Raw genomic sequence first — 16,773 nt, forward strand, 5'->3', positions numbered from 1 at the left:
GCTGCTCAGTGCTATGCTTGCTTCAGATGTGCTTCAGAACACTATGATGTGCCAGAGACGCAAACAGAAGGCCCATCTCCCTATACCCAAAAGCCATCTCTGGCCTCCCCTGCTTCTGTCTTTGTGGGGCCAACCCCTGTGCCTGATGCTCCCACTCCTGGAGTGTCCCTGGTGCAAGGTGTGCACACCATCGCTAGGGCACGAGGTGGTGTGCTCACTATTATGAGGTCACGTGATGTTGTCACTTCTGTGTCACGTGGGCGTATGCTCACTATGCTTGTACCCCCGCTCCAGACACAGCGCCTAGGCCCCTCTCCTCCCCTCCGGGCAGGATGTAGTTCCGGCTGGGGGGTGGCGGAAGGATAAGCAGGCGGCGCCAAACCCCGCTGAGGTCCCAGCCGCAGGGCGCGGCGCCTCCTAGCGGGCCCGGGGTAGATCCCGCCGCCGGCTCCCCCTCTCGCGAGAGCCCCCCCCATCGGCAGGGTTATGTAACCTGCTTCCCCTCCCCCTTCCCTTAAAGGACCCGCACCCCGAAGTGGGATGGGGTCTAGGCGAACAGGACCCCATCGGGGCTCAGGTCCCCTCCCCCCCGGGGCGCGGCCCCCTCCCCTCCCGCTGGACAATGAGTCCCGTATGCTAATGAGAGTCTCGCGTCACTTCCGCTCTTTCTCGGCCGCCATCTTGGCCAGGGCAGGTTCTGGGCAGGAGGGACCCGGCTGTATTGTCTGCAGGGCGCCCAGGGAGCCCCCCCCCGGCCCGGAGCCTGACACCCCCCCCTCCGGGGACCGAGCGCAGTGGAGCCGCCACCGCCCCCTCCCCCCGGGACCTGCTCACCATAGGCCACCCCCACACACACTCACCCCCCCGCCATCCAGCCCCCTTTGTCTCCCCCGCGCCGCCGCCGGCTCCGCTCCGCCCGCCCGCCCAGGGACCCGGGCGGCGCCAGGGAGGCAGCTCCGCGCACCCCCACCCCCAGCCAGAGGTGCCGGGGGAGCGCCCGCCCTCCTCCGCTGAGGAGAGCCCAGGCAGGTAGGTGAGTCCGCGGGTCCGAGCTGGGAGCGGGCAGCCCCCACCTCCCGATTTGTGCAGCTGCCTTCCACCCGTAAGCATCGGGGCAGAGCCCCGTGCAGCCCTCTCCTCAGCCGCTGGGCAGGAGCCCCATGCCGGCCCCGCACAGTGCCGTGTCCACCGCGATGCCCGCTGCAGGCGGGGGCTGCGGAGTTTGCGGGCAGCTCCCACCCCTCTCCGCAGCTGCACACATGTGGAAAAGACTTGCGTGCACTGAAGAGGCCAGTTCTTCCTCGGTGCTCTGGCCCGTTCTCCCGCCTGCAGGGACCGCTACCGGCTTCCCCTCTCCCTTCCCGGGGCCCGTACGGCAGGCAGATGCAGCCCCAGCCTCCTCCCTCAGTCCCTCCTCACCCCCGGCGGCGGAGGCTGCACATGGATGTGCCTCGAGGGTGGCTTTCATTGCATGGTCTGCGCTGGCGGCGGTGGATAGGAGGTGAAGCGGCTGAGATGGATCAGTGAATGTATGGATCCATCACCTCTAGCATCTCAGAGCTGTCTTTAACATGCCGCCTGCCCGGTGAAGGTCCCTAATGGCAGAGTTGGCGCTGGAGAGTGGCCGGAAAGCAGTGGTGGCTGCGGTGCAATGAATGGAGACCAGAGCAGTCTCCCCCCACTAGCCGGGGTGTCTGTCTGCTGGAAAAGGCGCGATTCATGACTGGTTCCCTGAGCAGAACAGTGGCTACAGGCTGGAGTAACATTCACCCAGCCACTCATCCTCCCCTTACTCTCTCCATCCCCGGTCATAGCTACTGTAACCCATTTCTCAGACAAAGGCAGGAGAAATTAAGCCCTAAAATGTTGCATTCTGCCTCTGTCGTTTGAAGGTTGCACCCTCCTCACCCACTCCATCATGTTGCTTTTCGTTCTTGTTTGCAGTCTAAGTGGATTTTTTTAAAAGCACCAACGTGAATGTGACTCCTTTTTTTGTATGCGTTGGGGCTGGATTAAAGCTATATTGTTGCATCTGGTTTATGGCCATGGAAGAAAAATACCAGCTCCCACCCAAAATGCACCGCAGCCAATTCGGTGGAAAGGAAAGATGAGTGTTCAAGTCAGTAGGGGGCGCATTCTCTGCACTGGGTAAGGTTGCTGCAGAGAGGGGGAAGGGCCCCAGATGCATAGAGAGGAGCTGCCACACAGCGCCTTCTACAGACCTGGGAAAATGGGTCTATCACTAAGTACTCACTTGCTCTTATGAGCTGACAGCAGCATAGTAAAGGATTTAGTGAATAGAGCAGTGATTTAGAGAAGAATCTGATCACTTCAATTTATTTTTTGGAACTACAGTGACCAAATTGTGTTCTTGGCATCAAATTCTCAGTGCCATTCCCGATACTACTACTATGTACTTTCATTCAGTTCATAGGGCTTGATCAACTCTGTGCCACTATAATCATCTGAGATCACTTTTGAAGTTGACAGAATACTTGTATTCAGAGATCACACTGATTAAATGGAAAAATGAGAGAAATAGAGCACTTGGATGACTTCTGTCTCTTTTGCACGGCTGTACATGGACCTCCATGGAGAATGTAGTAATTGTATGAAAACTTGATTGTGGCTTGTGGTGCCATCTGCTTTATAAACTTGCATGGCTTTTTCACACATTCTGAATGCATGGCAGTAGTGATGTAGAAACTTCAGTGTTATGGTGCCTGACTAAAGCATTGAGTGCTTTATCTGTAGACTGAGTTAAGCTGTGCTTTGCTTGGACAACTGGGATTCCTCCATAATTTTGACTCATGATTTTGGTTTTAATGAAAATATTTGACAGGCTTAAGAGCTTTGGTATCTTTTAGAAAAATAGGACAGAGCTTTCCTTAGTTTATGCCATGATGTTTCCACTAACTTTGTTCATATTTGAACATTGATGAGGCGGGAGGACGTGTTTAGATGAAGAAGTATTGTCACTACTTGTGCAGCACAGAATGGCCTACTTAAATACATTCAGATTGAATTGCCTGGCTCCCTGGTAGCAGCAGTGCCATTCAAGTAACGTGGGTTTCAGCTGGACCATCTGGAAAAACTGAACTTTCACTTGGGGAGAATGGTAACTGTAGCAGCTATAAAGATTTACCAACGCTTCATATCACAGTTACCATCCCTCTGGATGTGGAAAATGAACCATCCCCTTAAAATCAGTTGCTTTTAAAACAACACAGATTAATCAATTAATGCCTTGTACTGTTTGTAATATATATTTACAGATGTTGGGTAGTGATTTAGTATCAACCAAATCCAACCAATATCTTCCTTACAATATGTAGTGAAGTTGGAGTATTATACAGAAATGAAAAGAAACATATTCTGTTGCTACTAAAAATTGCCACTTGAGGCTGATTCATTGTAACATGGTTGTTAAATCTTTGCTGAAGATGCTTCCAGTTTACACAAAGATAAGCCTTAGAATGGAGATGTCTTTTTGACATACAGTTGATAACATGTCCCAACATAGAAATATTTAAATAGAATATTAAGCTTGTTTATACTTGTGAATTTATTACGCTTTATACAGGTTTTAACTTCTCTTTGCTAAAAGTGATTTTGACCTGTCCACAGTAGTTTTTATTTATTTTATATTTGGCTTTTCAGCACTTAACAGTGATTGGCATATTTAACCTGTTCAAAGTTTGCAGTCAGCTTTAAGAAGCTAATGCAATCTTGCTTTTATGTCTGAAACAGTTAACTGTTTAGTACCCAGTGTTTCAAATACTGGCTTATATTTATAACTCCAAGTCCTGGTGACATGAGAATGAACTATAGAAAACAACTTCATTTTTTCCCCCCATAATGCTTAAATTTGCCTTTAACGCCTAAATGTGTATTGGGTAAAGCTACTAGAGTTTAAAAAAACATTAATGTAAGAGCATTAGTTTTAAATGTTGGGAGGTAAATAGTGTTTTGAATGTGTGTGAGAAAATATGAAAGGTGGCTTGTATTTGCTCTAAGAAAAAGGGCATGTAGGTTAAGAACAGAATGTGGTGGTATTCAATATGTTTGGGGCTGAGAGCCCTATTTCAGAAGAACTTCTAGATTGCTTGTGAAACGCATGCTCTGCAGCATTAAACTGAGAAGCTTTTCATTGTATGCAGGATTGAAGGTACCAATTGTCAGAAGATGCCAACTCTCATATATTATTTTGCATTAACTTACAATGGTGCCTTAAAAGAGCATTTTAATTGAGCATAGAAGTAATTCAGTGATATTATACTGTACTAGGCTCTCCACTTCATTAACTGACTCCTAAATTAGAAGGGGAATGCCAACTAGATTTCTAAATAAGTGCATATACAAGCCCTCTCTGTGCAAGGTAAGTTGTGCTTCCAACATACACCAGCATGAATAAGGGATGGCTATTCCCCCAGCTTTGGTACATGAGAATAACTGCAACCTTTGAAAATGATTATTAAAAATGTTATAAAGCAGCACTTCTGACATGCATGGCTGTATCTCAGTGACATGTGCATTGGCAGAATTAAGACATGTACACAGTCTAAACCATAAATTTTATGACTTGTTTTTAATGGGGAAGGTGACATCTAGCTTTATTAGTGTAAAGGAAAAAATTGGAATAAATATTTGGGTAGGAGAAAAGACACGAGAACTAAAGACTCTAATTTACTTATTTTGGAGAAGCTCTAAATGAACAAGCTATAGCAGTCAGATTAGCAATTTATAAAATAGAAAATTATCTTCACTTTAATATTTGTGCACAAAGGTTGAGAGAGAAAAAAATCAAGATTAGACTACGATCATCCTCATCAGGATCTGAAGTCTTTAGGACGTATATTTTAAATCAAATCCCCAAAAGAGCAATAGTGAATAGCTATTTGATTTAAATTGTTCACCTATTATGTGCTCTACCCAGATATGTCCTTTGGTAGTCACTGGCCCCTTAGGATACTTGTACCCTGTTTTTTTAGCTCAGTCCAGTTGGCTTTTCAGTTGTGTTGAGCCCTCTTAATGCTCGTTAAGATGGAGGCTAATATGTTTGAAGGCATGTTAGTTGGCCTTTCAGCTTTCAAACATATTAGCCTACATCTTAACAAGCATTAGGGCTTTTCAATCATATTAAACTAAGGACTGGTACAGTACAACCCCTAGCGTGGACACAGTTATGCCGGTATGTGTATTTATATTGGTATAACTTTTTCCTGTTCAGGAAAGGTTATAAGCTATATGAATATAAGCATGTTTTATACAGGTATATAGCCTGTATATACTACAGTGGCATAGCCACAGTGCCAAAGGTATGCTGCTGTGACCCAGCGGATGTAGGCTACAGTGACAGAAGGGATTTTTCTGCTCCTTTAGGAACTCCACCTTCCTGAGTGACGGTAGCTAGGTTGACAGACGCATTCTTCTGCTGACCTATGTGTGTCAGACTGGCATAACTATGTCAGTCAGGGGAGTGGATGGCCATAGCTGTGTTGACCTAAGTTTTATGAGTGGACAAGGCCTAAGGCATGGTCCACACTTACATTATATCAGCACAGCTATATTGGTCAGGGGTGTGAGAGAACCATGACCTCAATCAACATAGTTATGCTTACAAAATCCCCAGCATGGACACAGGTGTGTCAGTGGAAGAGTGCTTCTGTTGATATACCTGATGTTGTCTGCGGAGATGGTGTTCCTACACTAACAGAAAAACCCCTGTCAGTGTATACTGTGTCTGCACTAGGGGACTATACCAACACAGGCTCTGCAGCGTAGACATAACCTAACTGTCCACACTAGCATGGAGGGTTGTACCACTTTAACTATATCAGTAAAGGTAAAGTAGTACAATTTTTGTGTTTAGACAAAGTCTAACTTGACTGGACTAACACGATATAAAAAACACACCCTTTTGGGGGAAATGGAATTGTTCACTCCGGACTTTCAAGAGAATCTTCAGCTTGACATAAAATATCTAAAGATGTACTTGAGATCAGATTAAGGAAACTAGTTTGTTTTATTTACCTGCCCAAAGGCCATATGTGTTAAGAAAAAAATGTATGCTTTTGACAACTTCATTGCAGTTGAGATTGGAAGCCCAAATGTGAGGCCCACATTTGGAGGGCATCACTTTAATCTCACATACATTGGTATTTTTTGAATGTGTGTGACATTTTTTGGTTTTAAATAAGAGTGGAACAAATGCCATATTCGTCTGCAGTGAGTCACTGTCAGTTAAACCATTTATATCCTTAGTTTTAAAAAACTTGGCATTTAAAAATGGTTTGGAAGAAAACTGATGTTGGCTGTTGGGTTCTAAACTTGTGTAATTGTGTCCCAGTGCGCACAACAGACTTACACGTTCTTGATTGAACAGGTCAGCTGGCAAAATATGTATTTGTAAAATAAAATACTACTAAGGTAATGTTTAAAACTTCAATAATTTAAAAAACCCCAACCTCCTCAGCCATTGAAAGTTAACACTCTGGGTGGTTTCAGAGTAGCAGCCGTGTTAGTCTGTATTCGCAAAAAGAAAAGGAGTACTTGTGGCACCTTGGAGACTAACAAATTTATTTGAGCATAAGCTGTAGCTCACGAAAGCTTATGCTCAAATAAATTTGTTAGTCTCTAAGGTGCCACAAGTACTGTGGGTGGATGGTTTTGCCTCATTCAGCCAATCATTTTAACATATGGGGGGGATGCTTTTAGCCAGGGCCTTTCAGTTCTATCTCAGCTGTTCTCCAGTCCCCTGACTTTCATCTGTTCTCTTGCCTTTACCCAATTTTACCTGTCGTGTTCTGCCTGATTCCTGACATGATTCCAGAGCTAGCAGTTCTTTGTGCTGATGCAGTGGAGCTAAATAACATTTTTTGGTATTGATGTGGATCAGTGGCAGCGAGAGACAAAAAGTTCCTTAAAACAAGTCTCTTGGTTACTTAGAAAAGAGTTTAAAATACTTTTCTCTAAATTTCTAAGAACTGTGTTGTATGGTTTTTGATTCCCACTGCTCCAACTATGAAGTCTTTTGAATATCAAAGGCCCATGAGCCAGCCCAAAGACAGCAGCTGAGGTGGATTAGTGCTGGAATCTAGTCAGGGAGTTGGAGTGCTTGGGAATTGTCTAGGCAAAAAAGGGAAGGAAGGTAGGAATATGTGGAGAGAGAAGTCTGTATATAAGGTCTTGTCCAACCCCACAGACTAGTTACATTTTTGTTTGGGATACATATGGGGATTGTGGGGGGAGAAAAAGCTGAATGGTCGTTACTTATTTAACTAGTTAAAATGTACATATAGCCTGTTAGTTAAGATCTAGCCAATTGGCTAGTGTTTTATCAATTTAATATATAATACATCCACTATCTGAGGAGTACATCACACATTGGCTGGGGAATTGACTAGATCAGGGATTCTCAAACTTCATTGCATTGTGACCCTCTTCTGACAACAAAAATTACTACATGACCCCAGGATGGGAGGACTGAACCTTGAGTCAGCCGGAGCAAAACCAAAACCTGCCCCGGGCGGAGGGGCCAAAGTCGAAATCCAAGGTCTTCAGCCTCAGGCCCGGGACCTGTAACCTGAGCCCCGCCACGCAGGGCTGAAGCCCTCTGGCTTTGGCCCCAGGCGGTGGAGCTTCAACTTTGAGCCCGGGCCTCAGCAAATCTAATGCCAGCTCTTGTGACCCCATTAAAATGGAGTCACGTCCAGTTTGAGAACTGCTGGAGTAGATTGTAACATGTTCCGGAGTGCATGTCAGTATATGCACACTTTTGCAGAGCTTTGCTACTCATCATTCACCAGCACACCCCAGCAATGTGTATTACTGGTTTTGGCACATCAAATCACCTGTATGCAGCTTACATGTTTTGTTTCTGTGTTTTAAATTTAGAAAGACTTAATAAATGTCTCTTGGTAAGAATCTAAAGAGCTTACAAAGTGTCAGAATGCTTCTTGGAATGCTCCAAACAGCAAGTGTGAGCACTTCAGGATTCCACATGATTGGGGCCCTACCAAATTCACAGCGATGAAAAACGTGTCATGGACCATGAAATCTGGTCTTCTGTGTGCTTTTACCCTGTACTATACAGATTTCATGGGGGAGACCAACGTTTCTCAAATTCACGGTTCTGATCCAAAAGGGAGTTGCAGGGGGGTGACAGGGTTATTTTAGGAGGATCATGGTATTGCTACCCTTACTTCTGCGCTGACTTCAGAGCTGGGCATTGATTGATTGGGGATTGATCCTGCTTTGAGCAGGGGATTGGACTAGATGACCTCCTGAGGTCCTTTCCAACCTTGATATTCTATGATTCTGTGAGTGCGGCGGCTGTTGGCCAGGCGCCCAGCTCTGAAGGCAATGCCCCTCCAGCAGCAGCGCAGAAGTAAGCGTGGCAATACCATACCATACCACTCTTAGTTCTGTGCTGCTGCTGGACAGTGGTGATTGCTGACTGAGGGCCCAGCTCTGCCGGCAGCAGCACAGAAGTAAGGGTGGAAATACCATACTATGCCATCCTTCTCTGCGCTGCTCTGTCTTCAGAGCTGGGCTTCTGTCCAGCAGCTGCTGCTCTCCAGCTGTCCAGCTTGGAAGGTAGCGCCAGCACGAGCAGCAGCACAGAAGTAAGGCTACTGCAACTCCCCCTACAATAACCTTGCAACCCCGCACAACTCCTCTTTGGGTCAGGATCCCTACAAATACAAAACTGTGAAATTTCAGATTTAAATATCTGAAATAATGAAATCTATGGTTTGTAAAAAAAAATCCTATGACCATGAAATGGACCAAAATAGACCATGAATTTGGTAGAGCCCTACACATGATTAAGCTTCCAGCAAAAAATTTTGCTTTGGAATTTTTCATATTTAGTTTCATCCCAGAGGAGAATTATTTTTGAAATTTGAGGAATATTCATTTAGCCTTTGTTTCCACTCATTGAACCATATATCATGGTATAAGAAAATCATGACCTCTTTTGAGGCTTTATTACATTCAACACAAAAGTCTTTAAGAAATAGCTATGGACAAGTGAGAATGGCATACTGAGCATGTGCAGTACATATTGATTTCACTGCAGCTATTGGTATATATATATATATATATAACATATCCTTGGCTATTTCAAATGCTTATTTAAAGGAGGTATTAAAGGGGCTACTATGTATGATGGCCTGCCTTCTTGGCCATTGGTGCCTCCAGTTTTAGACTTCCTGTACACTTAATTATATTGTGCCATACAGACGGAACAACTTTTGATATTAGTTTCTAGGGCACATCAGAAAGGTCGATTCCTGCTTTGTGTATTTAAATGTTTGCATGGTCAAATAAATGAGCAACTTTTTTTTAAAATCACAAACCTAAATTATTGTGACATCTTAGTTCAGGTTCTAAACTAGGGGTGGGCAAATTTTTTGGCCCGAGGGCCACATTGGGGTTCCAAAACTGTATGGAGGGCCGGGTAGGAAGGCTGTGCCTCCCCAAACAGCCTGGGCCCCGCCCTCTCCCACTTTCTGCCCCCTGACTGCCCCCCTCAGAACCTCCAACCCCCCCTGCTCCTTGTCCCCTAACTTTCCCACCCTCACCCCCCCGGGACCCCACCTGCTATCCAAACCCCCTTGCTCCCTGTCCCCTGACTGCCCCGACCCTTATCCACACCCTTGCCCCCTGACAGGCCCCCTGGGACTCCCATGCTTATCCAACCCCCCTTGTTCCCCGTCCTCTGACCCCCCCCCCCGAACCTCCACCCCATCCAACCGCTCCCTGCCCCTTATCCAACCCCCCCGGCCCTGGCCTCGCCCCAGCCCCCTTACCATGCAGCTCAGAGCAGCATGTCTCACAGCCACGCTGCCTGGCTGGAGCTAGATGCGCTGCCCTGCATGAGCGCACAGCCCCGCCGCCCAGAGCGCTGCCTGTGTGGCTGCGGGGAGGGGCGTGGGGCTAGCCTCTCGGGCCAGGGGCTCAGGTGCCGGGCAGGCCGGTCCCACTGGCCGGATGTGGCCTGCGGGCCGTAGTTTGCCCACCTCTGTTCTAAACACAATTCAAGAAATTCAAAGTTACAGTTCCCAAATAAATGAAAATTTGGCCATGTTGCACAGTAAATTAAAACAAAAACATTATTAACATTACATATGCTTATTAGCAGTTGGTAAGGAAATAGATAATTCCTGTTCAAACTGTGCAGTTAGTATACACATCCACTAGGTGGAGCTTCTGGTAGCAGTGGAAAATTCCAGAAATCAAGAAAGAATGAAAAGTGTGAGTTAGAACAGGGATTCTCAACCTATTTCTTTCTGAGGCCCCCCCAACATGCTATAAAAATTCCATGGCCCATCTGTGCCACAACAGCTGTTTTTCTGCATATAAAAGCCAGGGCCAGCATTAGGGGGTAGCAGGCAGGGCAATTGCCCGGGGCCCTGTGAGGCTAAGTTGCTCAGGCTTTGGCTTCAGCCCCAGGCAGTGGGGCTTCGGCTTTCTGCCCTGGGCCCTAGCAAGTCTAATGCCAGCCCTGCTTGGTGGACCCCCTGAAACGTGCTCGTGGCCCCCCAGTGTGCCCTGGACCCCTGATTGAGAACCACTGAGTTAGAATATCCCTGTCTGATGGGCAGGGGATGAGAGAGAGATTTTTAACCTAAAAAGAGGAATGAAGAGGAAGAAATCTCAGCTGTACGGTTGATACTTCTGTCATTAGAACCTTGGCTGCCTTTCATTAGAGTTCTTTATGTATGATGGGAAGCTGGAGACCCTTATGCAAGAACAGCCAATATGAAGCTGGACTGTAAGCCCAAAGAGATCAGAGACAGTGAACTTCTCGAGCATTGGCTCATTATTGCTGTTCCTGTGGTCTTAGGCAGGGAAATGTAGTATGCATAAGAATTTCCTGCACAGGGATTTTTATAGGTGTGTTGTAAAACCATGCTGTAGATGAACTCTCCATCACTTCTCCTGCCCCCCAGCCCCCTGGGGAATATATACTTGGTTATATAAACAGTTAAAATGGGAAACTGAACAACTTCACATTGGTCAGGGAAGCAGTGCTAACAATCATTTTGTTTAGAGAGCCAGACAGCCTGAATTTTTGTGATTAGCTAATTTAAAATATCCAGTTTCTGATACAGCATTTCTTAAATAGTATATTCTGAATATTTAAAAAAAAAATTTTTTTTAGGAGTTGGACTTTCCAGTAGTGGAGAAACTGATTTAGTTGGGTGGGAGGAGGTGGGACTTGACTGTACATAATGAAGTAAACTGTACAAAGTAAACAAACTGAACAAATAAAGAAATAATTTTCTTACTTTAAGTTATAGTGATATTGGTATTGAAACTAGCACATATAAAATTTTCAGAAGGTATGTGATGTCTTTTTCAAGTTTTCATCCTATAAAAGCAGCTAGCATAGTCTCAGTCCAACTGTGGACACAACCTATGAGCACATAGGATATGTCTACACTACATTCGGATTGTGTGGTTAGACATACCATGCTAGCTTTTTGTAGTTTGCAGTTGCCAATAGCAGTGAAGCCATGACAGCATGGGATTCAGTGAGGCCTACCTGCCCAAGTACAAGTCTGGGTATGCACTTGGGTGTCTAGCCCACACTGAAGTCTGTGCTGCGTATTCACTGCTATTGGTGTCAGGGCTAGCTAGATTAAAGGTAGGTCAGGTATGTTTGAATGTGCTGCAATTACAACTTTGATTGCACCATAGATATACATGTAGTTAGGACCATCAGACTAATCTCAGGGCTTCACTACGGTGTTAACTCAAGGTATAACTCCAGTCACCCTTAACCTGACTCCCCTCCACACGCCCAAATCTTTAGTTTGAGTTAAGTTGTGCTTTACTGGCTCATCAGGGTTGATACTCAAGTGCTGCTGCTGTTTGAGCTAGCAATGCAGTGAGGATGCAGCTACAGGCTACAGCTGGAGTTAGTATAATTCATTATCTGCTAATCCCCTCATTCTGCAAATCTATTTGCTCTGTGTAGTTTGAGTGCAGTGTGGTTCACAGTGTGTCCACTCCTGAGCTAGGTTAGCTTGAGTAGAGTAACTCGTTAACTGTAGCAGTGAAAGCAAGCCCTTGTTTAAGGATCGATCTACCATGAGTGAACTCCTACCAGCTGACAAGCTGAGTACAGTATCTGTTGTTTGTGACAGAGTGGGGGTGAAATAGGTGTTTTTCTTGTCCATAAAGAAATTACCATGAGTGTAATGTGTTTTATATTGAAACCCAATCTCCTTCATAGGTTTATAGCTGTTACTGGAAGAGTGAAACATCAGTGGTGACTCTCTAGAAGTGGTGTGCACCAGTAAATCCCATTGGTTTCACAGGGAGCTGTGGGTGCTCAGCACCTCTAAAAGTCGGCTGGAGCTGTTTTACTACCATGTGAGGAGTAGTCTGACAGAGGGAAAATGAAGTATTTAATGTAAACAAATGGTGGCTGTGTCAGGATTCAAACCATTTATTCCTCTCAGTGCAGGAACAAAGCTATCCAGAAGCCACACTTACCTTTTCAGGGAGGTTTCTGTGTCAGCTTTTCTTTCTCTGCCACTTCTCTCTCTGGCTTTTGTCACTGTTTTTTTTTTTCTCTGTGATGTCCCTGACCCTGCTGTGTTTTTTCCTTATTTTATCTTGGCTTTCTCTCCCATCTCTCTCTATTCTGTCCCCCAGGCTCTTGGTGCTGTTTCTGCCTGCTGGTCAAATCCGCTTGGCTCAACTGCTGTGGAATGTTCAGGTGCCAGTGTTCCAGCCCCCTCCTGGTAAACAGGCATCTCCCATCATTCACCTTGTGGTGTGCAGAGCACAATAGGATACATGGCTGAATAGTTCATAGGCACAAGGAGGTTGCATTTCTCTTACTGGGGGAGCCATAATTTAATATTTTCAGAATAGTATGTTCAAAAATCTCAACTATAATGTTGTATTAACAGTCTTTTATTCATTCTACTTTCATGGCTGGCTTCTCAGAGCATGCTACTGCATATAATTAACTAAGGCAGTCTTTGGAAATAGACCACATTTAAAATGTACATTGACTAGTGAAGCCAGAGAAAAAAGTGGAGTCTCAGAGGAAACTAACGTGTTTTACTTCTTTGAATAAGAAGCATGCAGCTGCAGCCAGTTCTGATACATGCTATTGTGTTGTACTTTTTATATCTCAACCAATAATTCCCTTTAACTCGTCATAAAGTGTCAGTAAAATGAGACTCTGCTATTGGAGAAAACTTTTCACGATTTTTAAAATTCAGAAAAATGCCAGAGGCTTGATGATCATGATTTGTACCATGTAGAGTAACTAGTTTCAGTCTTTGGGGGTGGACTTGTTTGACCCTGGTACAGAATGAAGTGCCTTGCTTTGCTCAGTGATCACATCTTCAGGTTGATGTAGTAATTGTAACTGATGTGCTCCAAACAGGCCTCAGCCAGGCAGGTAGTTTATATAATTGGTCTTCAGGTGGAAGAGAGAAATATGAAGTGATCGGGACTTGACAGAAATGCAAAGGACTGACTATTCATTCTGTCCAGTCCTCTGTCAGAAAAGTAATCCAGTATGGCAGGGAAATAAATTTATTGTTTATAGTAAAAATATTTTTCAAATAAAATAACTCAGTTCCCCCAATCTTAGTCAATAGCCCAGTTTACTAGTATGTAATGTAAATCTCTTCTTTAGAATGTAAATTCTGAGGTTTTTAAAACAATAGTTACATTTTAAGTCTTTGCTTTAAACTTATGTATTTAATATATTATATTGTGTCATATCAGCCCATTAAAGTTTTATTTCCATAGTAAACTTAGTCCACAAATTTCCAGAAACTTAATCCAGTACCTGTAGTGGTGCCAATACTTTATTAGGGTGTGGATGTTGTCAGAAAGTTTTGAAATCCATGAGACTATCACTTGAATCAAACAACTCATGGGGAAAATCTGGTAAACTTTTTCTCCTCTATCTGAAAAGCTCTAATAAGTTAATGGTCAACTAAAAGATATTTTGGAAGCTTTGATGGATTTGTTCACTCCTGGTTCCCTACACTGAAGTTACCTGTCTTGTTCTGCTTCAAAACCTGCCTAAAATAGAAGTACATTGATTCTTTTATTAACATGAATGAGTGAGATGAATTAAAGTGCAGCAAATGGGTTATAGAACATAGTCTAATACATTCCAACACCCAGGATAATCTACTTCACATCTTAGTGCCAGCAGATACGAACCTGAATGAGACTGCTCATCTGAATCTTGCCCTACTGAATATATTTCCTCATGGTTGTGGTTGACAGCCGTATTACCCTGGGCTATATGATCTCCTAAAACCCTAGATTGCAAGATGGGTCTGTATTTGGATGGAAACCCTCCAAGGAGAAAACAGGTACAGTTGGGGACTCAATAGGTGGCACTTCACCTCTTCATCAGGAATGAATCATGGCTGTAGAGGCACTGTCATGCTGAAGGTGCTGTATTTCAGATGAGATGTAAAACTGGAAGCCATAACTGCTTGTGAGATCAAAAGATGGCATGTGAATAGCAGTGTTAGTTGTGGTATCCTGGTGGAATTCCAGTTTGGGTAATTGAGTTCTGAATATCAAAATATTCTACTATAGTGTCAACTAGAGGAATTTTTTGCTTAAAATTTAAAACCTGCTAAAATGTTCTGAAACTTTGCCAATGAAGGAAGGCTGCTGGGTTAAACTCTAGCAGTACCTCTGTTTCAGTCGTGATACCTGTATGTATGATTCACAATGGGCATTAGTCCTTCATGATGAAACATAATTTATAAATGTAAGACTTACCCTTATTACATTCTTATCTCTTGTCTTTAACACTTTGTTTTGTACAGCAGGATATGAGCCTTCTCCTATGTCCGGGCTTTGGCCTCATACAGTAGGTGTAATATAATCGCTGAGGTGGGCGTTCTGCAAGGAGAATTATTTTTGGAGGCTTTTGCATGAAACTTGCCCAATGAGTCTGAGACACCCAAGCACCATTAATTTTGGAGGTAAATGCCTCATAATATGTACTGAATAAAAATGGGAAGAGTTTGAAGTATGGGCAAAAAAATTGAGGGAATGGGCTGAATGTGTAGAATTTGGAAATTTTACACTTAAAGGAACACCAACTTGAAATCTAGATACATTTTAAAAAAGTAAATTTTCAGGTACCATACCTGTTTGAGTCACCCTGTCTTCTTGGTTTTACAGTTAATTTACTGGCTCTTTACAAAATGTTTTCCCTTCTTCTTATGTATAAAAACACACACAGAAGGGGAAGCTGATTATATGGGTAAATGATGAAACTGATTGTCAAAGTACTGTCATGCACAAAGTAAAAAAACTGGAAGAAATATATTCATCTCAATTGTATAGTAAACTTAGCTGTCACTTGTAATGCGTAGATAAAATAATCCTGAGAAAAATGTGATTGAGTGTCCCTTTAAGTGAAGTTATTCCTTAGTTTTACAAGGTATATGTTACTTTTAAATGACAACTTCATTGTTTATAACTCATTGGAAGCTTGTAAATGAAATGTTTAAAAACATTTTCAATCATTTCCACATAAATTACTCTGAAAAGTATGCTGAGTAGCTGGGTTCTGTATAATGGGAGGAACGTAGGGGGAAGAGAGAAGGTCACTTATTTAAAAGGGGGGAAAAAATTACTTTCCAAATGGATAGAAGGAAAAAAGTAAAATTTTAACTCTACCAACCTTTACAGCAGCCTTAATCAGTTTCATGTGATATTTAGATTAGTCTAAGGTTTCTTCATAATATCTGTTGGAATAAAATCAAAGTACTGATGAAATGCTAAAGATAAAGTACACTGAAAATTGTATTGAATAAATAAAGTTTGGATTAGTAAACAACAATAATGTAGTGCTGGTTTACAACCAATGGAGAAATTAAATCTGTTTTAAAGATTTGCAATTTGAGAATTGCACCAATGCTTGTCCTGTATGCTGATTGAATCCTGGTTGTGCTGTTAAGTATTTTTTGAGAAATAACTACCTAATAGAGAAACTACTAAAAGGAGAGGGTGCTGCAAAGTGAAATGTAGCACAATCAATTAATAGAAAAATGCACATAATTTGGTAAACAGAGATTACCTCTCTCCACGTCTTGATTGAGTGAAGTTGGAAGTTGTTATAGATGTTAACAAGGGCTTGTCTACACTGCGACGCTGTCCACAAAACTTTTGTCTTTCACGGGTACTTTAAAAAGCCCCCCCAAGAAAGACAAAAGTTTTACCGACGCAAGTGGCAGTGTGAATGTGGTGCTCCTGCCGACAAAGGTAATGCCACTCCTGGGGCTGGAAGTATTTTGTTGGCAAAAGTGCTGACAAAATACCGACAGAGCATTTACACTGTGTCAATACAGTCTTGTTGCTAAAAGCTGCGTAGTGTAGACAAGCCCCAACAAACCAGTTTTTATGTAGATCAGACTTTGTCGGGGTGGGCAAACTTTTTGGTCTGAGGGCCACATCGTGGTTGCAAAACGGTATGGAGGGCCGGGTAGGGAAGGCTGTGCCTCCGCAAACAGCCTGGCCCCCACCCCCTGTCCACCTCCTGACTGCCCCCCTCAGAACCCTCAACCCTTCCAACCCCCCCGCTCCTTGTCCCCTGACTACCCCAACCCCTATCCTCACCCCCGCCCCTGACAGGCGCCCCCTGCCCCGAACCTGCGCCCCATCCAACTGTCCTCTGACTGCCCCCCGGGACCTCCTGCCCCTTATCCAACCCGTTCCCCCCACCACCTGCCACTCAGAGTGGCAGAACAGGCTTAT

General features: G+C 44.0%; 1 protein-coding gene across 4 annotated transcripts in view; it reads left to right on the forward strand.

Moving 5' to 3' along the window:
• The first annotated feature begins 661 nt into the window (after positions 1-661).
• Positions 662-16,773, forward strand: part of ADNP (activity dependent neuroprotector homeobox) — a 43,702-nt gene continuing 27,590 nt past the window's right edge. For 2 of the 4 annotated variants that reach the window (XM_048819526.2, XM_048819527.2), the window contains exons 1-2: positions 662-1,029; positions 14,835-14,993. In XM_048819526.2, the coding sequence (XP_048675483.1) occupies positions 14,957-14,993 (37 nt within the window). In that variant the 5' untranslated portion in view covers positions 662-1,029; positions 14,835-14,956. Of the gene's footprint in view, positions 1,034-14,834; positions 14,994-16,773 lie in introns of all 4 variants that reach the window. The other 2 variants (XM_048819529.2, XM_048819528.2) reach the window with 2 other exon arrangements.

This window comes from Caretta caretta, chromosome 13 (genome assembly GCF_965140235.1).
Source record: "Caretta caretta isolate rCarCar2 chromosome 13, rCarCar1.hap1, whole genome shotgun sequence".
Taxonomy (NCBI): Eukaryota; Metazoa; Chordata; order Testudines; family Cheloniidae; genus Caretta; species Caretta caretta.